Source organism: Equus caballus, chromosome 3 (genome assembly GCF_041296265.1).
Source record: "Equus caballus isolate H_3958 breed thoroughbred chromosome 3, TB-T2T, whole genome shotgun sequence".
NCBI classification, from domain to species: Eukaryota; Metazoa; Chordata; class Mammalia; order Perissodactyla; family Equidae; genus Equus; species Equus caballus.
Genome location: NC_091686.1, coordinates 87,106,539 through 87,134,537, shown reverse-complemented (window position 1 = coordinate 87,134,537; position 27,999 = coordinate 87,106,539). Strand labels below are relative to the sequence as shown.

Here is a 27,999-nt window from a genome sequence, read left to right as displayed (position 1 = left end):
TAATTTTTTAAATTATAAAAGTAATGCTTATACATGGAAAAAATAACAAAAATTATACAATGAAAAAATATTCTTCCTATCCTAGATGTATTGAAAAACCATTGGAATTTAATCATTTGATTTTAAAACAAATGGCATAAACCCTGACTGAGAGCATCTGCCTATCCTCGCCAACCTTTTTCGATAATCCATGTATAAACGCCCTCTTTTTTCAGTCTATACACATTGTTCTGTGTGGTGTTGATGATAATTTCATTTAATGATTTCTCTTGGAAGTCTTTCCATAGCAATAGTTAACATTTGTTAACTATTTTCTGTATCCCAAGCACTAAAAGACTAACTCATTTTATTTTATTTAAACCTCTTAACAACTTTGTAAAGTATGCTTTATTATTATTCCCCATTTTGGAGATAAAAATTTGAGGCAAAGAGAGAATAAGTAACTTTCCCGTGGTCACACAGAACTGACACTTGAATCTCTATGGTCTGATGTCAAAATACCGCTCCTCACACTTTGAACACCATGTAGCCTTCTTCATTAGCAACACACACCGTGTTCTTTTTACAACTGCACAGTGTTCCATTACGCGGGTGTACATACGTTTACTTAACCAATCCACTATTGATGCACATGTAGGCTGTTTCCAACTTTTGGCTATAACAAAAAAGCAGCAGTTAACACGCTTAGCTATTCACCTTTGCCTACTTGCACAAGTAGAATAAATTCCTAGAAATAAAATTATTAAATCAAAACTTAAATTTTTCATTAATGGCATGAATTTCTCCTTCAAAGAGTAATGCCAATTTACAAACTCATCAAGTATATGTGTCCATACTTTTTAATTTTTATAATTACATACACAATGTAAATCATGCTATTAAAAAGTATCTGGGAAATTAACAGCTGCTCAAATTTGGTTTGACAATTGGTAATGCATTTGACTGATCTTTTTCCATATTATATCAAGAGACAAATTAAAGAAATCTGTTGGGTAGAGAGCAAAAGAGCAAAAAATATTTTGCCAGTGATTAAGCATTAGTCACTGTATCCTAAGAGAGTCTGTGCGGGAATGCAGCCAGACCCAAATGCCTCTAAAGCAGCCATGACATCATAGACAGAGAAGGAAATTCAAGCAACGATCTAATCCAATGCCTTCATTTGACAGCCTGAGAAAACTGAGGCACAGATACAGACCCATCCCAAACATCTTTGGGGCCTACAGCAAGAGGACAAGTAGAGGCCCACATGCTGTATGTCTACACCTTTACATGTTAAAAATCGAGTTAACAAACTGTCAAAGGAAATATATTCTATCTTCCCATCTTGATAAACATATCTTTTAGGCACAACTATAGGATTCTTGGACTCCTTGGAACAGTGGTTTTCAAACTTTACCATTCATCAGAATCACCCAGAGGATGTGTTATAACGAACATTGTTGGCCCCATCTCCAGATCCCTGAGATGGTAAGTCTGAGATGGGGCCCAAAAAGTTGCCTTTCTAACAAGATCCCAAGTGATGCTGACACTGTTGATCTGGAACCACACTTTGAAAACATTACTTTAGATCAGGGACCAGGCTCCAAGTGGACATAACTCCATGGCTGACAGACTCCTAGCCCCATGGGGCCAGAGTGGTCCCTCTAAACCAGGGTCTCTCATCCTTGTCACTACTGACATTTTATACCAGAGGATTATTTTCTATGTGGGGCTGTCCTGTGCATTGTAGGATGTTTTGCATCATCCCTGGTTTCTGCCCACTAGATGCTCCTATCACCCCACGTCTCCTGTGTTGACAGTCAAAAATGTCTATAGACATTTCCAAATGCTTCCTAGGGACAAAGTCACCCCTGGTTGAGAACCACTGCTGTAAATGCTGGGGCCCATGGCAAGGCCCCTCTGCTCTGGGTCTAAGGCAGTACTGCACAGAAAAGTGAAAGGATTTCGCTCAAATTTACTCCTTGAATTGTGTGGCCTTAAGACACATATAAAAAATGTATAATTCCCCTGACGCATGCACAATGAAATGAGAAGACAGAATTTAACCAGAATGATGAAACATCTTGACATTCTGATAGGAATTTTACATTTCAAGGCTTAGGTGAACAATCGGATCTCTAGACAATTTGCCCTATAAATCTTGTGTCACTCTCATGAAGCCACTTGATGTTTAGTAATAAGGCATCGCATGCTTGTATTATAATTATGTTGGGGCTGCTGACTTAAAAAATAAAGGTCAGCACAAATCCCCAAAAGTCAAGCGCTTCTTTAATTTGGCAGCAAGAGAGCAGGAATTACCAACACACGTTATACATTTCAGCGGAAGGACGAGAACTGTTTTCTTGTGTCTATTACCAGGGAAAAATAATCTGAGTATTCAACCTCAGTGCTGACAATTAGGCTTGATATGCAAATGCCTTGTGTAGTGGACAAGATACATTATTTGCAATTCTGAGCATCCTGTTCAGAACTTGGAACACTTCCACTAGACACTTAGTATCTGATTTTAAAAATCTTTTCTTAAATCCTGTCACATTATTATCTCTGTTTGGTTCCTATAGACTAGACATGTTAATATTAAAAGCTAGTTAAATTATTTTGTCAAGCAGAAAGGTGACCTGGAAATTTTGACAGAAAGGCATAACAGGTTTCAAATAAAACATGAATGAACCCTACTATAGAATCATTCATCTGGATAGACAGCTCGTCTTACCCTTTATACAGCCAAACTCCCATCAACCCAAATGTTTAAAGGAAAGTATGAAGCCTGAGTTTATTTTTCCAGTCAACTTAGTATTTAAGAAAATATTTTTATTGCAACCTTAACTGAAAATATATAATTTTATTCATTTGTCTACCTCAGAGGTAGAGTATAATAACTGTATTAGGCTATGATCTATGGGTACAAGAGACAAAAACTATCTCAAAGCAAATAGAGAAGTTATGGATTATAAAATTAAATTGCAGAGTGCTCATATTTCATAAAATAAAAAAATCAGTGAAACTAAATATTTCATTCATTTCCCATATAAAATTACAAAAGTATAACATGAAGTAAAATATAAATTTATAAAATATAACTACTGAACAAACATTATCATTCAATATAAATTAGAAAATAAAGTCAATAAAATAAAGTACTACATAAACTTTTCATTAAAAGTGGAAGAAGAATGAATCGCAAAAATTTTAAATTAAAATACCATTTGATCGCTTATAAAACTCAATCTTATGAAACAAGCTGAGTAAATGGTGTCAAGTTGTAAGTATATTTTTGAGCAAAAGATCCACCTCTTTCAGAAACTACACCAGCTCAACTGTATCCTTCGGGTTTTTTGTTTTTGTTTTTGTTTTTTTTGAAGATTGGCTCCTGAGCTAATATCTGTGGCCAATTTTTTTTTTCTTCTTCTTCTTCTTCTTCTTCTCCCCAAAGCCCCCCAGTATATACTTGTATATTTCAGTTGTGGATCCTTCTAGTCGTGGCATGTGGGACGTTGCCTCAGCATGGCCTGACGAGCCGCGCCACGTCCACGTCCGGGATCCGAACCTGCGAAACACTGGGCCATCAAAGCAGAGCGCGCGAACTTAACCACTCGGCCACGGGGCCGGCCCCTCCTTCTGGTTATTTTATCTTTAAAAATCTGATCTTTTTTTCCACAACTTAGAGGAAACTTTTTGGAACAATTATGTTTTTTATTTTTAGGAAAGAGAGACTCAACATTTTATTTACAGGAACCTGAGTTTAGTTTCAAAGAAAGTGTTTCGTATACATCTTCATTTTCTTTAGTGCATCACTGTAAAGCTAGAGATTACCAGTTTCAATCACAGTATGCCATTTTTTATGCCACTAGTTCAGAAAGACTGTGAACCACGGTAGAATTTATTTTTCTAATAGAAGCTTTGCTTTGTTATTTGGCCTTTTCTTCCCCTTCTCGAGGATTACGAGTATAGAAAAATGCACCTTTATTCAATTCAAATTTTTAAAGCAGAATATGACTCTCTTGGTATATTACAAGATAAAATTATTCAAACTTCAGAGATTTAAAAAAAGTTTCAGTTAAGAGTTACACTAAGTTACGCTAAGAAAAAGGTCAGCATTTTAGTACCTAAAATAGCGCTGGAATATCAAAAAGCAGAAATGTAATCAATCACTAAAGGGATGTGGATGGTTTCCAGCATGGCTGGTGCCAGGAGCTGAGTACCTTCAGGACTCTCCATCTCTCATCTCCACTTCCTGCTGTGGGAAGGAGTGTGAGGAAAGGGGAGGGTGGTTTTCTTGTCTGCAAGTGACTTTTCCAAAAGCCAGGGGATAGGCTCTTGCAGCTCTAAACTCAAATCCATTGACTTTTGTGACCAAAAAGGAAAGAAGTCTTCTTTCCCACCTCCAATTAAAACAAATCTTGTTGAAGAATTTTAAGCATCCCAAATCCAATCACTGTGGCCTGGATGTAAGGTCCTTTGATTTGCCCAGCTCACCTTACTTACTTACCCCTCAACCACTCACTGGAGCCAAGAAAAGTGAGTCATGTACAAAGATGGCAGCTCCTCTTTGGATCCCAAGGATAGAATGGGAAGTGAAGCAAGTCGCCAAAAGGAAAGGAGGCAGGTCCCAAAGGAAAGGAGGAATGCAGGGAAGCAGCGCAATAAATGTCTGCTACAAGTGACTTTCATTGGAATTTTTCAGTTTAAAAGATAATTGTACTTCAGAGTCAAGATTCTACATTTTCTTTTGTTAGTTTTTGGAAGATATAAGGAGGGTAAAAGATTGTGTAGAAATTAGACAGCTTATTAGACACAGTGGGTCAATCAGTGAGTATTCAAGCTGATATTGCTGTAAAATGAGTTAGATCTCAGAAAGAATATTACTCTGGCAGAATTTAAATAAATGACACAGTCAGATGGACAAGACTAAAACTGACGGTGAGGGTTTAAAAAGGGGGAATGGAAATGGAGATAGCACTTTGGTGCTGTATCAGGTGGAGTCCCTCCCTCAAGAGTTATTATCTGAGTGAGAGGAACAAATTACGAATGTGAAAAAAGAATTTCTGATATTGATCATTACTTTGAAGAAGACAAAGAAAGCAAATAGTGACTTGGTGAGGGTGAAGGCTGCTCCACTACAGTTGTCAAGGAAGGCCTTTCTAAGTGGTTGATATTTGACTGAGACATGCATGATGACATAGCGGTAATCTTGCAAAAGGCTAAAGATCAACATTCCAAGCAAAAGGAACAGTGAAGGCAAAGCTTCTGAGGTGGGAATAAGCTGACAGTGCTTGAACATCCGTAATAAGGTCAATGTGTCTAAAGTTGAGTGGACAAGTGGAGGGTGCTAAGAGATTGGGTCAGAGAGGGAAGCCAGCCAGATTATGCAGTGTCTCAGAGGCCAGAGTGAGAAACTGGATTCTGAGTCCAAACTATATAAATAATAAGAAAAGACCAGTGGATTTGGGGTGTGGATAATATCACTACTGACTATCAGTCCTATCTTGGAGGTAAAAGAAAGCCAAATTGCAGCAGGTTTCAAAGAAAACATGAAGTTACTAGATCAGAAGTTAAGTCAACATCAGGAGTCTTGTGGTGTTAATTCCAAAAGGAGGATGCTGCCATATAAGGACTTCTAACAGAAATAACACCAGCCTCCTTGGTCAATTCCTGACGGATGGCTCAAGCTATAAAGCATGCTCTTATTTACCCAGGACCAATTCACATTCAAGTCCAAAGGCAATGCTATATTCATTATGATGACTGGGGAATCTTTTGCCCCTAGAGACTTCATGGAGATTGATTCTTCCCATCCCAGAATCTTCTTCCTCAAAATTACCCCCAATATTTTTGGCTAAAAGATGAGTCTTGACAGTACTTAATTCTGGACAACCCGTGGAAACCATCTTTGGTTTTATAAATCAGGATGTGAAACTACTTTTTAATGATGAATTTTTTTTTTTACCACCGAATGGAATGTAAGAGAATTAAAAAGAAAATCTGATTAATTCAGGTTTAATCAGAATGCAGATTAATTAAAAAAATCCTGTATAGTTCCATTCTAGTTAATAAAGGTGAATTTCTCTACACCACTGAGAAGTTTCCATTTAATTTCATAAATTATTCATTAACTCAACCAATACAGTTTGAGATTCAGTTTGCCAACAAATATCCAAATTCTTAGCAGAGCTTGCTGTTAGTGTTCATATGGAAATGCTCTTGGGACAACTGGTAGACATCCCTTGCTTTGTTTATTAAAGCCTTGTACCCTATGGTCTCACGGAAGAGCTTAAAAAAACATTTCCTCTTCCTTTAGGATGCAGCACTTTTTCAGGAAAATGATTCTTCTCCCTCACCCTAGAATAGCATGTTCTAGAAAACACTATGCCCACACATTGGGTTCTATGATTTTCTTCTCACCCAGGCAGTAATTTAACCAGCAGCTTCTTGGAAATACGCAAGAAATTAATTCTCCACGCCCAAGCTACTTGTCTGCCAGAAAAGCAACGAAGCCGCTGTGTGAAAGAAAATAACACTTTGTGGATTTGACTTCTAATTAGAATACACCAAGCATCTACTTATTACTGTAAGTGACTTTTGAAAAAGTGAAAAACACTTGGATTGTGGTCCCGCATGATGAATTTCCTCCACTTCCTCACCGCTATCTACTTAAAAAGTCTACAATGATAAGATCACAAGGTGGTATTGAGACTTGCCACGAAACTCCCATGTAACGCAATAGTGAAAGGGATTTATGTTTAAGAAGCTGGTTGGTCACATCAATCAGGTCATGTTTATTGACTAAATCGGTGCCATAAGGACCTACTCCTAGTACCCAAGAGGCCCTCTGCCCTTGCTTGAACTTGCATCCTGGCTCTGTGTTTTTCTGCGACCTCGCAAAGTTCCTTGACCTCTCTAAGCCTCTGTTTCCTCATACGTAAGATAGAAATAACAATATTACTTATCTTACAGGACTGTAATGTGGATAAATTGAGATAACACATATCAAGTACTTGGAACAGCCAGGCGCACAATTAAAGTTAGCCATTATTATTTTGTATAACCTGTTCTGGGAAATAAGATAAAGAATCAAAAAAAAAAAAATACAAATGACACATGGCATTGTAGAACTAAGAGGGAAATTGTGTGGTACCTATTTTTAAGTACCACAGGAAATATAGGGAGGAAAAGGATCAAGGAGATGTGAAAGGCTCCATAGAAGTCATGGGGCTTGAGTGAGGCCCTGAAGGATTTTGATAGGAAGTGTAGAAAATGGTGCATATATGGACACAGAGGCAGAGGCAGGAAGGTATGTGTCCATGGAACACAGATAAAAGACAAGCCAGCCTGGAAAGAGAAGGAGCATATAAAGGGATATGAAGTTGAAGAAAGAGGAACTAGTTTATGGTGAGCCCACCAGTTTGGGAAAATAGTTCAAACTTACTCAGTTAAAAAAAATATGTTACAGGCCCAGTAGCATTAGCAGTTAAGTTCGCTCGCTCTGCTTCTGCAGCCCAGGGTTCACCAGTTCGGATCCCAGGCATGGACCTATACTCCACTTATCAAGCCACGCTGGGGCAGGTGTCCCACATAAAGAATAGAGGAAGATGGGCACAGATGTTAGCTCAGGGCCAATCTTCCTCATCAAAAAGAGGAGGATTGGTGGCAGCTGTTAGCTGAGAGCTAATCTTCCTCAAAAGAAAAAAAAATACATGCAATGAAAGAAGTCTTTTAACATAAAATGATTTATTTCTGCCTTAGTCTATTCAGGCTTCTGTAACAAATTACCATAGACTGGATGGCCTATAAACAACAGAATTTATTTTCCACAGTTCCAGAGGCTGGGAAGTCCAAGATCAAGGTACTGGCAGATTTGGTGTCTGGTGAAGGCCAAGGTCCTCATTCATAGATGCCCATCTTCTTGCTGTGTCATCACACAGTGGAAGGGGTGAGGGGGCTCTCTGGGGTCTCTTTTATAAGGGCACTAATCCCATTCATGAGGGCCCCACTCTTATGACCTAATCATCTCTCAAAGGCCCCACCTCCAAAGACCATCACATTGAGGGTTAGGATTTACCATACAAATTTTGGGGGGAAATAAACGTTCAGTCTATAGCAATTGAACGTGATGTTCGTACTACAGCAGGCAGGGCTCTTTCAAGAATTTAGCCATGGGATAGTGAGAGTTTCTAGGGAAATTAAGGCACCAAACAGCTCCTAACCCTATTGCCCCCAGCAGCCACTGCTCACATTTCTTTGCTCCTCTTTGTAGCAAAATTACTCAAAAAAGTTCTATACTTACTATCTTTTATTTCTCTCTTCCCATTATCTCTTAGGCTTTTGCCCCCTCACTCCACAGAAATTGCTCCTGTCAATGGCATGCACGTTGCTGAAACCAACAGTCAGTTTTGCTGAAAGCAATAGCCAGTTTTCAGTTCTCATTTTACTTGACTTCTCAGCAGCATTTGATAGAACTGACCATCACCTCTTACTTGATACACTTTCTTCACTTGGTTTTCAGGGTATCACATACTCCCATCCCACTGGTTGTTCCTTTTCATCTCTGTTGACTTGTTACTTCCCTTCTCCCATCCTCTTAATGTTGGGGCTCAGCCCTACATATTATCTTCTCTTTCTATACTCACTCTCCTAGTTATGCCACCCAGTCCCACAAATCTATATATCATCTGTATTCAGGTGATTTCCAAATATTTATCTCCAGCCCAGACCTCTCTAATAAACTCCAGACTTGAGCCTTATAAACATCTCCACTTGGATGTCTACTAGACATCCCAAACTTAACATGTCCAAAACAGAACTGCTCTTTCTCCCTAATCTTGCTCTATCTGCAGTCTTACTCATCTCAGTTTATTGTAATCCCATCTTTCCAGTTGCTGCCCCGGAAAACCTTTAAGTCATCCTTGACTCTTTTCTTTGTTAACTCAATCTGTCAGGAAGTCCTGTTGGCTCTACTTTTAAAATAGGTTCAGATTCAAACCGTTTATCACCACGTCCTCTGCTACCATACTGATCTGAGTCACCAAAATCTCTCACTTGGACTATCACTTGAAATCTCCCCCTACAGCCTATTCTCAATACAACAACCAGAGTGATCCCTTTTAGTCAGATAATGGCTACAATAAAAAAAAAGAACAATAATAAATGTTGCTGAGGATATTGAGAAAATGGAACTCTCAAGCATTACTGGTGGGAGCATAAGCCCCTTTGGAAAACAATTTGGCAGTTCTTCAAAAATCTAAATATAGAGTTACCATTTGACCCAGTAACACTAGTGGTAAGTAAACACCCAAGAGAACCGAAAACATATGTTCACACAAAAACTTGTATATAAATGTTAATAGCATAAGAGCCAAAAAGTGGAAACAACCTGAAAGTCCATCAATTGATGAATAGATAGTCAAAATGTGGTTATAGCTACACAATGAAATATTATTCAGCCATAAACAGGAATGAAGTACTGATACACACTACAACATGGATGAACCTTGAAAACATTATGTTACGTGAAAGAAGCCAGACAAAAAAGGCACACATTGTATGATTCTATTTATGTGAAATGTGCACAAGAGACAAATCCATAGAGACAGAAAGTAAATTAGTGTTTGTCAGGGGTTTGGGGAAGGAGAAACGGGGAATGACTGCTAATGGGTGTGGGGTTTCTTCTCCAAGTGCTGAAAAGTTTCTGGAATTAGACAGTGGTGATGATTGCACAACTTTGGAAATATACTAAAAACAACTGAATTTTATGATATATGAATTATATTGTAATTTTTGAAAAAATGACTTCAAGGTTTTGAGTTTCTTCTCTATGGTTTCCATATACAAGACCAGCGATCTGGACCAGATTTACCACTACAGAGGACTGAATCTGTCTTCGAGCTTCATGGAAGTCAATCAACAAGGAAACCATCCCGGACCAAATAGTTCTTACATGACAAATGAAATCTGAAGGTGGAAACTTTTTCCAGGGAGTAAACTTTAGGAAACAATTACAATGTAAATCCTTATATCAGGGACTCTTAGGTAATATAATAGATTCAGTCTTTGTGGTTTTGCCCAAGACAGAGAAACATTCTTCGGAAGGATGTCTCTTCCATTGACCAACTCTAAAAGATTAGGGCATAAAATCAAATTGCAACTAACTCCACAAAGGAATTTTTCCAAAATAGTATAGCTTATTTCCAAATGATCTAACTATATAGAGAGAAAGTTTGTGAAGCCGAGAGGCACAAAGAATCACATTCCCACATTCCCTAGACCAACTTCCTCAAATACCAGATGTCGCAACTGAGCATTTGGCAATTATTAGAGGGCAGTCTAAATTCTGATTTGTACTGTTGACTAAATAAATGTCCATACGTTTTTGATACTGGACATGCAGGTAGCAAAGTCAATATACTGTCATGAGAATTTAGGGGTTTGATTTATACCCTTGTCTCATCAGATAGTCACAATATTTCCAAGCTGGGGCAAACCCTAGAGCTACATGCAGATGGGGGTAAGAAGTTTTTCAGATTCAGCAAAGAATTCAGACTCTTCTCATTTGGACAAGCACTTAGTTGAGAGCCTAGCATTTGCGTTGTTAGACATGGAAGGCGAAATACGGGTCTGAAAAGCTCGAAGTGCAGGTGTTTTTAATCAACTGTCTCTATCATGAAAGCATTTCAGTAGAATCCCTGCAAAATGTGTAATTTGGTGTAGTCCTGTGTTTTTGATGCACTAGCTCCAAAATGTACTCCCTCAAATAGACGGATGACCTATTTGGAGTGAGAGTATGTTTGTTTTGAACACTGCACTACAATGTTTTTCCCTATAAATGCTTACTGAATGAAGAAATGAATGTTTAAGAAGTTATATTATAACATCACGATAATATTAGAGTTGAATATTTTTCTTATACAATTTTAATAGGAATGCCATGTGCTATGCTATAAACGAATCATTCTCAGATGACGAAAAGTCAGGAATTTTTTCTAATTTTACATTCTTGGTTGTTTCCTCATGTCTTCTCCACTACATTATAAGCTCTTTGAAGACGTCATTCACCTTTACGTCCTCCACACAGTGCCTACTCCGGTACAAGGCCCATTAGCAGATACTCGGAAAACAATGGGACGGAGATACTGAATAGAATTAGTTGGGTTTTTTTTTAAAACTTCAAGGTTCTGATGCAGAGTGAGTGTGAAGGTATAAAGGCAGGCCAGTGTAATGGACACTCCACTCCAGAAGCTAAAGAAAGACAGCTATTCCTCTCCCCTCCTTCTGGCAGCTGGAGTGCAGGTCAATGACTAGTCATAGCCAGACAGACCCTGCTATTAGGGACTTTGATTCTGGAGGAAATGGCTCAAAGGTGCAGAGTTACGTAGAGTTTGAGGCATCATTGGCAGGATTGTGAATTTGTGGCACAGTGGCTGGTCTCCAAGGACCAGATAACAGAGCAGCTTCCCAAGCAGCCCACTCCCAGAGCAGGAATTTGGCCTCATCTTGCCCATTATCTTTGTTCCTGCCCCAGCCTGGCTCCAGATTTCTGTCAATTCATGAGCCATCCATGTAAACTGAAGAGTAAACTTGAAGGCAACCAAAAAGTACAAAAATACTAAGACTGCCTTCCCTACTCATTTCCCTGGAAGACTTATCACTACTTACCCATTAACTCAGTCAAATAACGTTTACGGTTTTTCATCCATACTGCTCTCTCAGATTTTCCTAGCCCTTCCCTGAAATAAAGTTATCTTTTAAAAAAATCTAAATGTCAATTTAGATTTCAAATATCTAAAAATCTCAAAATGGATATTTTCTGCTATGTTAAGGAAATGCAACAAATGAAATAAAGAGATTTTTTTAAAATCCAATATGCACACAATAGCCAAAGGGGGAAATCACTGAAATGTCTATTAATGGATGAATAGATTTTAAAAAGGTGGTATATCCATGCAAAGGAATATTATTGAGCCACACACAGGAATGAAGTACTGAAACATGGATGCACGAAAACATTACACTAAGTGAAAGAAGACAGAAAATGGTGATGGTTGTACAACATCGTGAATAGACTTAATGCCACGGAATTGTACACGTTAAAATGGTTAAAATGGCAAATTTTATGTTGTGTGCATTTTACCACAGCAAAAAAAATTTAAATCCAATATGCAAAGAATTTGAAGAAATATAAAGCAGAATATTTAAAACAAGATTCCTTCTATTTGCAGTAGAACAGAGCGGTTTGCCAAAAGAATTTTTCTGGTTGTAAAATCTTTGTAGTTCCAACTTTCTCTCAGAACTCTCAGTGGAGTTACCTGTCAGGCATTCAAGTTTTCATATTAAGAAATAACCTTTTGTCTTGGTGAGAGGAAAATAAAGCTCATTCAAAAGGCTTTTTCATTTATCTCTGATCGCAATCATATCCCATTTCATTTAGACATAATAAGGAAGTTGTGAAAATGAAGTATAATTTGATGGATCTTGGCAAATATAATTTTTCCACTCTGGCAAAGTTTAAAGTTCTTTTATCACAGATTAGCATCAGTTACTCAATTTTCCAAAGACATGGGTGTTTACAGGGGAAAAATGGGCTGAAGACGTGGGATTTACATAATTCTTCAAACCAGGATAACAAAAATGTGCTGCTAGTTGCTATTCCATAATTGAATGGCTCGTTAATGTAAAATTGTTTTAAGTTTGCTCAAAGGAGTCCTGGGAAATACCATTTAATCAATTTTTTATTCTAAAATTTTATAACTCCTTTATCTTTTATTTTTCTCATCTCTACATTTCCCCAAAATCTCACATACATCAGTGGTAAAATATATATATACACACGCATGTACGTACACACACGCACTCACATATAGATTCTAAGACCTTTCAATTATTGCTTTCTATCCCACATAGAGCTGAAAAAGAAAACCCTACAAACTAGTAAGTATTCAACTTTCAAAGTATCAATGTCAGTGTACTTGTATCAAAGCCAGAGTGAGTGTCTTTTCATTCTACTAAGAAGTAAAAATGGTGAGCTGTTTCCTGCATTACTTAGGGTAAATTAAAATACCAGCAAGTCCAGCTTCTATTTTTCAACTTATTAAAAAGTGTGTGTTGCTTAAAAAGGAATTTTCAATAACCTTTTGGGGGAAAATCACAAGATTTTCCCATCTAAGTTCCTTGGAGGAAACCATCTTAATGCTTTTATAAATAAGGAAAGTATTTCATTTCAGAAGCACGTAGAATACAATTACTTCATTTACTTTTAGAGGCTTCATCAAAGTAGGTTTTGAATCCATGCTCTTCAGAGCAGGTGCCTGTAATTAAAGGCAGTCCTCTCCTGACTCATTTCCGGTGCTTTGGAGGGCTCTGCTTGAGAGCACTAACTCACTCTGCATTCATAAGGAAGATATTATTGCCAAGTCCCACCAAGCCCTCTGAGAAATTCATCAGTGCTACAAACTACTGACCTTACCCTAAACCCATCTGCTTGCAGGCCAGCTGACTCAACGTCTCCTGCCAGCCGTCTGCACACACATGGTGTTCTCTGGCAGATTTGTGCACAGTCAAGAATGAAGAGGAGTTCACCTTTTTAGAGAGGGTCACTGAGGAAAAAAAAAGGAAAATCCCAATTAAAATCACTTCTTGGGGGCCAGCCCCATGGTATAGTGGTTAAGTTCAGTGTATTCCACCTTGGTGGCCCGTGTTCGAGGGTTCAGATCCTGGGCATGGACCTACACCACTTGTCAGCCATGCTGTGGCAGCGACCCACATATAAAGTGGAGGAAGATTGGCACAGATATTAGCTCAGGGAGAATCTTCTTCAAGCAAAAAAAAAAGACGAAGATTGGCAATAGAGGTTAGCTTAGGGCAAATCTTCCTCAGCAAAAAGAAAGAAAAAAAACCCATTTCTTCTCATGAAACCAAATGATAAGTTTCCGTGACTTTGCTTCCCTTACACACATTCATTTTAATTTATTTTAGTTAAGAACCATTTGGGAAGTACTCACCCTGTGCAAATCACTGCTCTCAGTGTGATGGAAGACTTAGATTAGAAATGAATTAGAAATGTTCTCTGCCCTCAAAGAACCATAGGCTCTAGTGAAAGAGACAGACAGTTCTTAACTTTTCTTCACGAGTTAGAAGATGGCCACAGGCAGGGCCCATTCCCCTGAGTTTACACAAGGATTTGCATAACTATAAGGAGCTAGTTGTAACTTCATTCATATTTCCTTTCAAGAGAGCATATGAGAATGCAAGCGTGTGAGTGATGTTAACTTTGGATTAATTTGGTATGTGCACTAATTCCTATTTTATAGAAGAGCATCCTCTGTAATTCTTAATAAACACAGATCATTTGTGGAACACTGCACAATTAATCACAACGCACATGATAATCATGATTTGGCCAGATGACGTAAAGGACTGGAGTAAGAGCCAAGCGAATGGAAGAAGTGATGAGTATGAGACGATAGAATGAATCAAACTTGAGACTACCAACTGCAACATTGATCGTACTGGCGGGAGATGCCTTTAAGTGCTGTCTATGTAGGGGAGTGGACAGTTAAAAGTCCCATCTGGAGCAAGAGTATAGGGAAGATGGAAGGGCCACTTTCATATCCTGTTCCAGGATGTGTCAATGATACAAGAATGACAGAATATTGGTAACTGTTGAAGCTGGATGATAACAAAGGGTTAAAATTTTTATTATAACAGTTACGTTTCTAAAAGTTTGAACCCCAATTTTTTAATATATAATACGGAAATTTCAAATAGAGAAGTAACTTGGGGGAAGTTTTCTGTGAGTTGGAAATAATATATATGAATCACCACTGCCAGCTTTTCTAATAGGAAAGCAAAATAGATGAACTTGGTTAGTAAAATTCGCGAAGCCATTTAGGATTCGTTTCACTTAAACGGCTGGCAGGCCTTAGAGTGCACAGCACATGGCAGAAACAAGCCACTTACCACAGTCCCACTCATCTGAACTGTCTAAGCAGTCGGCTTCACCGTCACACCACCGGTCACGCGACACACACTCGTGGTTTGCGCATTCTAGGTCATCATCTTGGCAAAGTGCTGGCAAGGGGCACAAAAAGCAAGAAGACAGAAACGTTTTAGAAGTAAATGTGGTTATCACTACATGCACATTATCATTTGCCAGCAGGAGCATGGAAGGAAGAAAAGATGTTATCACCAAGACCTCCAAACAGGTGTCAAAGACAGAATAACAGAATTGGTACGATCTCATGTTGGAGATGCCAATGCATACAAATAACAGTCATTTAAACAGAACTACTATCTCCAAGTGACTAGATTCTCTAGTTCTAACAGCAGGATTAGAAAGGGGAACCCAAAGCAGTAGAAATACCAAAGATTACAGAACAGGGTTGAAATCTGAAGTGGCATGAGCAGACTAAAGTCACCATAGGACGAAAACAAGCTCTGTCCACACATATGGATAATGTTTTTGGGCTTTTTTAGTCTCTACTATTAAATGACTTTTTCAGTCACATACTAATTCCCTCTTGGGTTTTTAAAAATTGTAGTGAAACTCCTTGATTGCCTACCTAGCATCCTTTCCTTTCTTGCACCTTTTTTAAGGGAACCTGATTTTGTTCAGGCCCCTCACCCCAGCTCCAGAGAAAGATCCTGATTAGGTTAAGTGGAACATGGCATTTTTCTGACTATGATTACTTTTTCTGAATATAATCATTAGTCCAGGAGTAAATATGCAATCCAAGATCAGGGTCTTGCCCTATGGTTTTGTGGGTTGGGCTTTGCAAAATAGTTCCTGCCCAAACCCTGCTGGCCAGGCTGTGTGTCCCAGCCCAGGATAGGGGCAGGCGGGAGGAAACAGCATCTTTTTCTAATTGGTTCTCCCTAAGGGGGCCTTCCTTTTGCAATTCAGCTGTTTGGGTGGAGTCTTTTCTAATTTACACAAAGGCTCCTGACAGCTCACTGGGACTCTGCTCAAAGTTGACCCATCTGAGTGAATCCCTAATTGATGCTTCAGAGATGAGGGCAAGGTTCTTGCTCCTTCTCACTGGATATGATCAAGGAAGCATGGCACCCCAATGCTCTTGGGAGCCATCTTGTGACCCTGATGGGAGCCAGCCAGAGGTCAAGCCAAACAAAAGAACCACAGAAGAGGTGCTGAACTCCCACACCCAGCTTCAAGAATCCACCCTACACTTGACTTTTTCTATGATAATATGACATATGTGATATAGACAATAATAAAAGATAAATGTCTTCATTGTATAAGTCAGTTTGAGTTGGGCTTTCTGTTACTAGTAGGTAAAACATCTCAGGAGATATATATATTTTTCTGATTCTAAAACTACTAGCCATTCATTTAGAAAATATAGAAAAGACAGAAACAGCACAAAAATTTACTAATCCCGCCATCCAGGGATTATAATTGTAAACTTTTTATCATGACCTTTTCCTATATGTGGTTATATATACTTTCAAAACTCTGGACAGTAGGACACCTAATACTTTGTTTTGTTTTATTCACCTAATGATATGTAATGAACCCAGGAGTAAATATTCTTCCAATTTAACTTTTAAAGTTTACATATTATTTTATTTTGTGGTTGTTTTTAATGCCCCCTATTTTGGAATATTTGGAGTGTTTTAACTTTTTCTATGTGATAATGCTAGAATAATATCATTGTGCAAATATTTTACACACGCTTGATGGTCTTCTTGACATACGTTTTTACAAGTGCAGTTTTGGTCAAAAGGTCTGAACATGTAAAAAGCTTTTGATACCTATTTCCAAATTTCTGCCTTACATTCAAAATGAGGAGTAATTAGTATTTAAAATAAAAATGTTGTGTTGATCAATTCATGCCATCACTTACAGCAGTTTTTTTCATCCATGCTTTCAGGGCAGTCTGGGAACCCATCACAGACGACTATGGGCTTCAGACACTGTTTATTAGATGGACATTCCCAAAGCTCTCTCTCCTCACAGCCTGGAAACAGAAGAAAAGGTTATTTGTAATAGATGTGGAGGTGAAAATAATGGTGAATTTGATCAAGCAATAAAGAAAAATTACAACACAAAGGCATGATTTCCTTTTTCTTAAAGAGTTTTGACTCCTGTATCCAATGAAAAATGTAATTTTAAAAGTAGAAATACTCCATAATCTCCATCCTGCAGTATAAGTAGTGCAGCTCTCCTAAGATAAGATCAAAAGTGACATATGGGAAATGGGAAAAAAACGCAAACGCAATTATACATTAATATTCATCTTGAGCTGTTCCTTTTGCTTTCTGAGTCAACTTGCCAACACATAAGACTTATCTATAAAATGATGAGTTATGCTTTTAGGCAAATATGCCAAAACTTAGTGATATAAATGCATATTATCTCAAAATGTAATTTCAGTCAACAAATGGAGAGGCCATCTGTGTGTTTAGCAAAAGAGCCTCTTTCGATGTCAAATACCTACAAAACCAGTGTAAGAGCCAGGTGTGAAAGCCGTTACTTTAGTAATGTAGTCAGAGATCTGAGGGTAGAAACTTGATCAATGAATATGAGAAATGAACAAAATTTGCACAAGGTCAAGACTGTGAGCTCGAGCTTGAACTTAACTTGAATCTGCCTGTGAAATAGCAAGCACTGGTGATGAACTTAATAAACGCCATTTGATTCAAATGCAGGGCATTTCATACATCCACTAAAACATGCCAGGAGTCTCATGTGTTCTCGTCATTCCAGCTGGATCCATGGCCCTCACCAGGCTGTAAGGTGCATGAAGAAAGACACCACATGGCATCAGTCTTTGGGTACTCTTCACCCCCTGCCTAGAACATTGGCTAGCCCTCGGCAGGCCCTCAACACATGTGTATTTTAAATGGAGCTTTATTCACGTAAGGAACAAAAAGTCTCTTCTTCGCAGGAAAAGATAATTTAGTTTAAGGTGAGTGAAATGCAAAGCAGTCATCAAATAAGGAGTTCCCAAAAACATGCTATTTCTCATCTGACCTAGTACAAATAATTCAGAGAAATTTTGTAGATGATTGACTCAGGTTTTTTGGAATCCATTAAAACAAAAAATCTGCTCTTTTCAAAATTCTCATTGAAAACCGTTATCAAATTAAGTCCTCAGAAGAGACCTTTTTACTCTGAGCTAAAATTAGATTTACAGTGTTTCACCATTCAAAGATATAGGAAATAAACAGTGAGAGCCCTTCACTAGCTGTACATCTGGAGTGGTCTTAGGTCCAGGGACATCTATTCTAGGAACTCATGGGGATCTTATTTGGAGTTTTCCGCTAGAAGAGGATATAGACATTATCTGGAATGTTCTGACAATGATAGTCCCTTGTGTCCCTGAAGATTTGAGAAGGAGCCCGTAGTCTGCTCTCCACAGCTTAGCTCCTGCCAAATGGCACAGTGGGTCCATTCCACCAGAGAGCAAGGAAAATGAAGACAGAGGTCTCAGCCTCCCACAGGGCCTCCCCAGCTCCAGGGGCTGCTTCTCCGACCACAAACCACACCACTTGCTAGTAGAGGATGAGAGAAAATAGTGTGAGTCTTTCTATCTGTTCACAAGGTACCCTCCCTACGAGTAAAGAGAAGAACTTGAACATTTGGAATGAGCTGATAAGTAGATCTTCTGGGACATAAGGCCTGCATCCGCATGAATAGTCATGGTAATAATAAGAGATAACATTGATTATGCACTATAAATCCACATTCTCAAGATGAGTTATAATTCTTACAGTAACACCACACTCTCAATATTATGATCACCATTTTATGAGTCAGGAAACTGAGATTTAGAGAAAATAAATAAACTGCTCCAAATCCAGCCTTACAGAGAAAGATCCAGGTGGGATCCAGGCACAAGTCTTTAGCTGCAGTCCTCTATAAAATGAGAACGTACAGTGTGCATAAGGAGTAGGAGCGCGGGAAGCACAGTTTCGCATCAAATCACAGCTCCAAATCTCACTAGCTGTGTGACCGTGACTAAGTTACCTAACTTCTCTTATCCTCAGTTTCCATATTTCTAAAATAATAATGGTAATATCTGCTACATAGGGTTGCTATAAAGATTAAAGGAGTACTCTATATGCATTAATTTACTCTTCTGTATCTTCTCTTTTCTAATAAAAGTTTATGTGGGCTAATACCTCCTTTGCGGAGTGATGGTGAGCATAAAGGAAGGAGAATGAAAAGGTCAAGACAGTCACATGGAAGAGAGTATGATTCTTTTGTGAAGAAACTACTTTCTAAGTGACACTTTTGGTATAATTTTGTTTTAAATGTATGCTTCCAAAGGAAAAGGGTATGACTCCATTAAAAATTAGACAGGTATGAATGGGATGGAATGTGTAACGTAGCTGTAGGTCGTGAAACCAAATAGTCGTTGATATAAGGATAACAACCACCCCAGCACAGAGATAATGACAGAGCCCACCATGGGGGCCAGGTGCGTTGCTGAAGTGACCAACTTGTCCCCATTGGCAGAGACTTAAGCACTAAAAGTCCCTCGGTCTAAGAATCCCCCTCAGTCCCGGGTAAACGGGGATGGTTCGCCACCCTGAGGGTGCTCAGCATTCTGCTGGGTTCTCCACTTCCTCCAGCCCCATTTTCAACAAAACTCTGTGATGCAGGCTTCTCTGCCAAGGGCAGATGCCACCTGAACTGGGGCATCTTTTTTTCTCTACCAAAAAAGTTGACATTATAGGTAAAGACAGCAAACTGCCTTAAAGTAGATGCTTCTCGTACTGTAAGAATCTCTCAGTTATGCAAATCTAGGGTAGACAGGTCTGTTCATTAGGCCCGCTAATTGAGCTACATAAAATAAAAAATATCTTCAGGGAGGAGCTGGTCACAAGGGGAAAGGGGCAAGGTGATTCTGGGTCCTGGAGCTGGCAAAAGTTGGAACAGTCTGGATCTAGCCATCCTGGGCCACCATGTGTCCCAGGAAGTGGCTGTGGGTGTGACCTTGGAGCGGATCACAGGAGCTGGACCAGTGAGGCCCAGGCCTAGAAGGTGTGAAGGCCCCTCCAGAGCATGTGACTCTGGGCGATGGAGCCCTAATCTCTAAAAACAGCCACAGAGGTCTCTGCCCCAGCACCTGTGGTGGCAGCCTGAACAGAGGCCTTGCCTCCCCATTGGACTCCAGGCCTGCCTGTCAGGGGCAGCAACACCAGGACAAGTCTTAGAGCTCCCATCTGCAACTAGAAAGTCCCAGCAGTCACCCCAATTCCTGAGTCAACGCCCCTTTTTAGGGGTACCATGCTCATGTCATCCTCCTCAATATATGCCGGCCTAGTACTCTGTGAAGAGGCAGGATGAAGAAATGGAAAGGCTCTAAACTGCAGGCTGGGGGCCCCTGCAGTGACTGTAATCCTGGAGACGGGGACATCCACCCCAAAACAAGCACAACCTCTGGACAATGCGCCACCCTGCTGCCCATGTTTGCTGCGTGAACCAGGGACTCTGTCCGGCCCATGCTTTGGACGCGACACGTCAGCCTGCTCTCCTCTGCCATAAATAAGACCTTGGTTTGTCAGAAACAAGACCAAGCCAGACAAGAGTCCTTCCCTTAATGGAGATCCCTGGGGCGACCTTCAACTGGAATTGCTTTCTGGATTTCCCAGCATCATGGCAAGTCAGTTCTTAGTTGTTGTCTTCTGAGGACTGAATAAGGCATGTTATAAGCATTCCAAGCTGTGGAGGATAAAACGAGTGTTCTCCACATTTTGCAAGGGAGGATACTGAAGTCGAGAGAGGTTAAGTGACTGGCCAGAAGTCACACAGCCTCTAAGTGCTGAGTCAAGACTTAAATCCAAGTCTACGTCTCCACAGAGCACTCTCTGCCATCCCAGCCTGCTTGCCCAGGATGCCATATAAGATAGCAAAGTGGCTAACCAAGTGCAAAACAGCTAAAGGGAAGAAAAATGTCTCTCCCTTCACATGGAAAAATTAAACCCTACTGAGCGATCAGAGATCCTGAAGATTCATCCTGAAAGCACATTTGTGGGTATGTGACACAACACGGACACAATGACTCACTCAGCCTTCTGCTAGTCACGGTGAAGAGTCAGTCTCTGCCACAAGTGGAGAGATGTGAAAGCATGGGGCCTGGCTTTTAAAGCACTAAACAAGCCCGTGAAGCCCTTCTCTGTGAGAAGGTATACAAAAATTATTAAAGAGTCCAAACAGACAGAAAACAGTCTTTGGAAAACTTTTGAAATGAAGCTGTAAAACCCACAAATATCAGAGTCAGAGGCTTTGAACACAGCCCGAAAGGGTTTTGACCCTGAGAAGGTGTTCAAGTCATATTTAATTACTTTATTTTATATGAGCCCAAGAGGAGATCAAAGATAGATGACGATATGATTTTCAATCATCTGAAGATAAACAGAAAGACACTTAATGACACTCAGATATTTGTAATCTGAAAGATTGTTGCCAATCTTTCTCCATATGATGTATGCCCTTTCCTATAGATTAGTAGTCAATTAGTCATTGTGATGCTGTATTCATGTAACAAAGAGTTTTATTTCTACAGTAGGTATAAAGAAAGCTTTAGCTATATTCTCACTGAACTGTCCCAGTGAGCAGACTTGCTGCTCTCATCACAGCCCAGGTATCATCTTGCTCATGCTGGTAGCTCACCCAAATTGTGGGCACAGAGTTAGCAAAAGTTTACCTCAGTCTCACAAACTCAAATCTATAGTGTGATGTCAGAGCTCACACATATAATCCCGTTATTTTCTTTAGTTTTATTTTCTTTTATGTTGTTCTTATTCATTTCTTTGACCAGATCTTTGCCTTTTTATCCATTGCTTAGATACCAATGCTTGGAAAAGTTTGTATTGAAAATAAACTCGTTTCATCAAGTCACTACTTTTAAAGAGAGCTCCACACAAATACTATATGTTAAATTAATGACAAACCATCATCCTTTAGGATAATGAAGTGCTTCTTGACTGACGGTGTTGACTCTATAAATCAGTCCCATCTTTTAGGCTTCCCTCCCATGAAGCAATTCTGGAATGATGCGCTCAGATATGCATAATTCTTCCAAACACTTGCTGAAAACATTTTTAATATTGACAGTGTTCTCAACTGCTGTTTACATTAGCAGTTACACAATCAAAACAACTTCAAGGATAAAAATTTACCACAAGAACAGGAGACACTTCAGAACAACATTGCTCATTGCTGCATTCTAACCAATATATTTTAACAGTGTATTTATAAAGGATGTGCTTTGGCCACCATGTTTTCCTGCTGTAGATGTGCCAAAGAAACACAAAGTAAATTTCCAACACAGAAATTACATTAAAATTAAATTAAGTAAGTATTGTTTTGAAGGGAAAACCCAATAATGTTGTTAGAAGTTCTAGGGAGCTGCAGATGTGTGAGAATGAATAGTAAATAGTCACATTATTCAGTACAGCCCAAGCCAACTCCACAATGGACAGAATAAGTCAAAAAGACATGAAGCTTGGGGAGAAACCCAGCTTCGCTGGAGCCGGTGTTTGCATTACCAGATGGTATGCCTATGCACACTTATGGAAATAGAGAGAAAAACTGAACAAGTAGGCAAAATCAAAACTGGTTGATTTAGCAATGGTCCTCTGTTGAGCTATCCTCAACCTGACATTCTTATTTGATTTTAAGTGGCGTGTCCTCCCAGAGCATCAGACATGCCCCTTCAGTTGTGTTCATACATCCCAAAAGGGAGAGTATGTGGAATTTCTATTATCAATTGCTTTGGAAAACTTTATGAGTTTTCTGATAACATAGTAGTGTTGCAGCAATTAATGTAACTTCAAGCATAGTAATTTCTTACTCACTTTTATCTTTTCTTAACTAGAGCTCTGATAGTGCCAACAATATTTTGAGTGTTTGATAAGGATTAGGCAATTTATTCTATCTTTCCAGTGTGCCTCAATGCTGTGGTTGAAGCATTGATGAAAATTCATTACTTAACTAGAATTCTGACATTTTAGGGTTATTTAAACTCTATAGCACTTTGAATTTCTCTTTGCGAGAATATATTCTTGAACTCAGACTGATCAGTCTTGATAAGGCTCTTTTTGAAACTAAGCTTTTACATTTTTCAAAGATTTAGTCCTCTACTGCAAATTTAGGTCTAACCAGCCCAATAGAGTATCATGAAACATCTTTGGAACCATCTAAAATAATCTATTTTAAATTGCATCTCAGAATACCATAACCCATCAAAGTCATAGTTTTGTGAACAAATCTAATAGATTCTCAATAAATTACTTATATAAGGGATATTCAATGAGTTTTGATTTATTCCTTTACATAAAGACCACAAACAAACAAACAAACAGTAGCTTCTTAAAATACTGTATCTTCCTCCCTAACAAAATTACCCCTGGTCATTGTACATTCTGACAGCTCTAGTTTTCTAGAAGATGCACTTGTCCCTATTTATAGCAGCTGACGGGATTTTAGTTGATTGCATGTGACATTTTGTCTAGACCAGACAGGCAATGTCTACTATGGAAAATTCACTTTGGAGAGCAAGGCAATATTTCATACTTCAAAGGCCAAAAGAATAAAATGATTTCAAAAGATGTATTGCCTTACGTGCTTTCAATGGCAAAAAGCGTCAATTTTTTTTAAGGAGAACAAGCTAAATAACTATAACCAAACTGTTCTTTGGATAGCCCTTCAATCATTTGCTTTACTCCAGAGTATTGCTTAGTAAAGAGTGTTGCCTGTTTCCTATTCTCCGACACGTTCTGAGGTTACAAAGATTTGCAGGGAAATAAGATGGGAATTAACTCCACCTAAATTACCACTGGCATTTCTGGCCTTTGCATTGGTGATTTTGGAGCTCAAAGGCAGAAACGTCAGGAAGAGTTTTATCCTTTGCCAACAGAGACAAAATCAGAGAAGGCATGAAAATAAATCCCAATTAAATTTGAACATTGGAGGCTGAACTCTGTCTTTGTGTATCTAGATGCCTATTTAACAACATGGAAATGAGATGCAAAGACACATATTATTATGACTTTAAAACAGATGACAATTGCTTCATAATCCCTAATGATAACAATAATTCCTTACATTTGTAAAGTGCTTCTCCTTTTACTAAGGGTTTCCGCATATATCATCAAGGTGTAATTAAATAAAGGTGTAATTTAGGGAAAATCAATAGTTAACAGGAAAAACACTTATCAATTCATACCTTGCCATTTGATAATTTAAGAACTAAATGTCTTAGCATTCAATCCTTGTCACTACTCACAACTATCAGGGAACAGTTGACATTTTTTAACACAGTCCCTTATCCTAACCAGTTATTACTTGCATTTAAGAAAAATGCCATCTCATATACATACCACAATTTTCTTCATCACTGTCATCATCACAGTCAGCCTGACCATCACATCTTCTGGAAGCCAGAACACACCGTCCTGAGCTGCACTTGAAGTGACTAGGTGAGCATTCTGTGAAAACAATGGGCCATGTTACTGTCAAGAGAGAAAACCCAGAACCGTCAGCTAATTTATCTATTTATATGTGGGATGTTGTGGAGAAGCTGTTACTGAAGATAAGATAAGAATGGTCTTCCATTCAGCAAAGCTGAAATAGCCAAAGTTAACTTGGCTTTCTTCTGTCTCGGAATTTTTGTCCTTCAACCTTGGCATCATCTCTTTGATCAGCTGTTTAATATCTTTATGCTTTGCTGCAATTAACTATCTTTCCAAATGGACTACCTAACAACTGCCAGAGCTTGAAATGTCCTGTGGTCAATGCTTCTAACTATCTAGCTACTTTTAATGTGTCAATTTGTTTCCCATCCTAATCTTTCCACCTGGTGGGCCGGTCCCCAATTCTATTTCTCTACCCGATGATGCTACACTGCCAAGATTTCCGAACACTCTGCATTTGAAGGAACCAAGCCTTGATGTTCCCCAGTACCTTCAGGACCCCTAGTATAAAAGCAGTATCCATATATAATGGGCTCTGTGAGTTAAGTGCCGTTAAAATAAATACCTAGAATATTAAATTCATCTCTGCAATTTATTTTTAAAACGAAGACGATGCCTAACAAATGAGCACCAAATTCTTCAATGTAATCAAATTTATAGATTCACTCATCTATGTAACCTAAATGGCAACTAAATAGAAAAAAAAAAAACAGAGAACCTTCAAAAGGCAGCTGATAGATTCGTCCATGTTAGATACCCCACTGTAATTAATTTAGAAATTAACCTTCTACATCTTCATCAGGCATTAGGCAGGTTTGATTGTCTGAATTTTCCTCTGGAAATTGATTGCAATCTGTGTCTTCAGGCCACTGTAGGCCCACGACCCCGAGAACAGACTCACAGTGTTCTTTGGCGTGCTCACACAGTGCTCTAAAAGAGTAAGAAAGACCAAACATTAGAAACACAAAGAGCTACATCTGAGATGTTTGTTAGGAACCTATGCAGAGTTTTAATTCTGTGTGGATGTAGGTCTGTGTGTGTATGTGGTGTGAGTGTGTACCAATATATATAGATGCACGCATATATAATAAGTATTTGGGAAAACAAAACGAGTAATATCTCTACAAAGGAAACATTCCAGCAACATACTTTCACCAATAGAAACTTCATTGCAGAAACAGAAATAGAGATTTGTTTCATTTTGTTTTTTATTGAAATATATTTGACATATTGTGTAATAAGGTATAAGACATGTTGATTTGATACATTTATATACTGTAATATGGTTGTCATTGTTGCGATAGCACCTCTATCATGTCATAATTCTCATTTCTTTTTTGTACTTGGAATAATTAAGATCCAGACTCTTAGCAAGTTTGATGATTATAATACAATATTGTTGCCTGTATTCACTACACTGTGCATTGTATTTCCAGGAGCTATTTGTCTACTAGTTGCAAGTTTGTACCTTAAACAACATACAGGACACAGAGTCCCTTCTCCAGTTTGCCTTTCTCGTTCTCTCTTCTGTCCCTCAAGCAGATACATTCTCCAAGGTTTTTGTTCCAAGCAGGGAAATCCCTAATCTCACTGTGAACAGTCTGCCACCAAAAGTGAAGGAATCTGTACAAGCCCTCATTCTCAGGGGTTGCTCCCTCCAGTGACAAGCCACGTGAGCCATGGCATGTGCCAACCTGGTTTATCTAAGGTATTGCCTCCATTACTCAGCTTAGAAGTATTGTCGACAAGCTTCGTACTTCTCCCAAACCCGCCTATGTTGAGCTCAAGTTGGTTAAAACGAAGTCTGTTGTTCTTGTTGTTGTTTTTAAAGAAAAGATATACTAAATATTGTTCTGGGTGCTTTCATGTGTGTTTTCCCATTTGTACCCAAAATATTTTTATAACTGAGGTATCAGCATGTCTCACAGAAGGTTTCTTTACTTCCTAGGGAAAAAAAAACATGCTTTTGCCTCAATGTATTACCAAGAAATTAATTACATGGTTAAAAAAGCAGACACAACCAAAGTAAGTTCCTAGGCAAATTTCTTATTTCCTTTCAAATACATTCTTATTTCTCAAAAGTTTCAAACTTTCTAAGCGAATTTCAACAAGGTAGGGAATAGTTAGCAATCGAATGGGGAAGTTTCAGAGAAAGCTCTGTCTACATTTAAGTCTGGACAAGGCAGAGCATAACTCGATGCTGGTTTAGCCTAGGAATTTGGGGCAAAGACAAAGCCGTGGCGTTCCCACACTAGTTTTGCCCGAATGGGAAGTTCAGTAGTATTCAGTAACTCTCTTTTGGACTAAATAGTTTTGCTGCAGATTTATTAAAAATGTATATAACACAATTGTTGCTGCTTGTTTAAATTAACCATATGACATCTAATTTATACGGAAGACCGTATAGTGCCCAACTCTACTACTTCCTATTTTTCCTATAAAATGGAAATAACGCAATATGCGGCACTACAACTCCAGGGGGCGCTGTTCTCATAATCTATATGGTGCTCAGCCATAGACAGCGCCCTGATGGCAGGGACCGCCCTCAAAAGGTTATTATGAGGATGAGATGACAGAAGTATCCTAAAGTACTGAGTACATTGTCAGGGCTCAATAATGTTAGATTCTTCAGACTCATAACAAAAACTAAATTAAGATCAATAAATTGGCTTGGCAAAAGTAACTATGCATTGCGTCATGAACATATCAGTATATTATTCTTGTCATAATATTAAAAAAATTTTCTTATAAACAAATATCTAAATGCAAAATTTATTTTGATAACCACTGAGAATGAAAGATTTAAGTGTAAACCTAAGAAATAAAACTAAAGTGTCTAAAAGAAGTTTACCAAAATGCTAACTGAATAACATTTCAGGATCAATCTCATCTCAGACTTTTTAATATTAAAATTAAGCCGTGAAATTATAAATTATATGTGGATATAAATTTGTTCCAGAGAATATTGCATCACGAAATTTTTTATACATATGAAAAGAAAGTCAAATACAAGAATTTGTTAAGTGCTACTAGGAATAATTATTCACTGTCATTGATCTTGCTTAGCAAAAGTGGAATAAGATTTAGAAATAACTTGTAACATCAAATTGGTAGATTTTTTATCAGCGATACTTGAAAGGGCATTTAACAAAATTTTCAGAACTATCTTGCACAAGCCAACGTTAAGCTTTACTCTCTCTATTTGTACAATTTGTTCAGCTCCCCAAGTCATTTTGAAATTTTATTGTTTCCTGTCCCGACTCTACGATGCCCCTACTTTGTCATCCATTTGATATTCGGTATATAATTTATTGTTTTCCCATCTGTCCACTATATTGATAGTATTGCTTTTTCTTAAAGCTCTAAGTGACTTCTGATCCCAACATATGGTTTCCATGGATACCACTCACATTTAGAGAAGCACATCTGTATATTCACCCCTTGATGGAAAACATTCGCCCTGGAGCGAGCAGCAACCCACCTCTGTGACAGCATCTTGTACGCGCACATTCTCTGACTACAACCCCTAACATAGAAGTTGCATAGAAGAAGGGCAAAATGGCC

At 38.5% G+C, this 27,999-nt stretch overlaps 1 protein-coding gene across 6 annotated transcripts in view; it reads right to left on the bottom strand.

Moving 5' to 3' along the window:
* CORIN (corin, serine peptidase) overlaps window positions 1-27,999 on the bottom strand; it is a 210,761-nt gene that overhangs the window by 23,660 nt on the left and 159,102 nt on the right. For all 6 annotated transcript variants that reach the window (XM_014738735.3, XM_070262494.1, XM_070262495.1 and 3 more), the window contains 5 exons: window positions 25,220-25,365; window positions 24,343-24,450; window positions 16,854-16,967; window positions 14,950-15,060; window positions 13,457-13,586 (listed from right to left, as the gene is read on the bottom strand). In XM_014738735.3, the coding sequence (XP_014594221.3) occupies window positions 13,457-13,586; window positions 14,950-15,060; window positions 16,854-16,967; window positions 24,343-24,450; window positions 25,220-25,365 (609 nt within the window). The remainder of the gene's footprint in view (window positions 1-13,456; window positions 13,587-14,949; window positions 15,061-16,853; window positions 16,968-24,342; window positions 24,451-25,219; window positions 25,366-27,999) is intronic.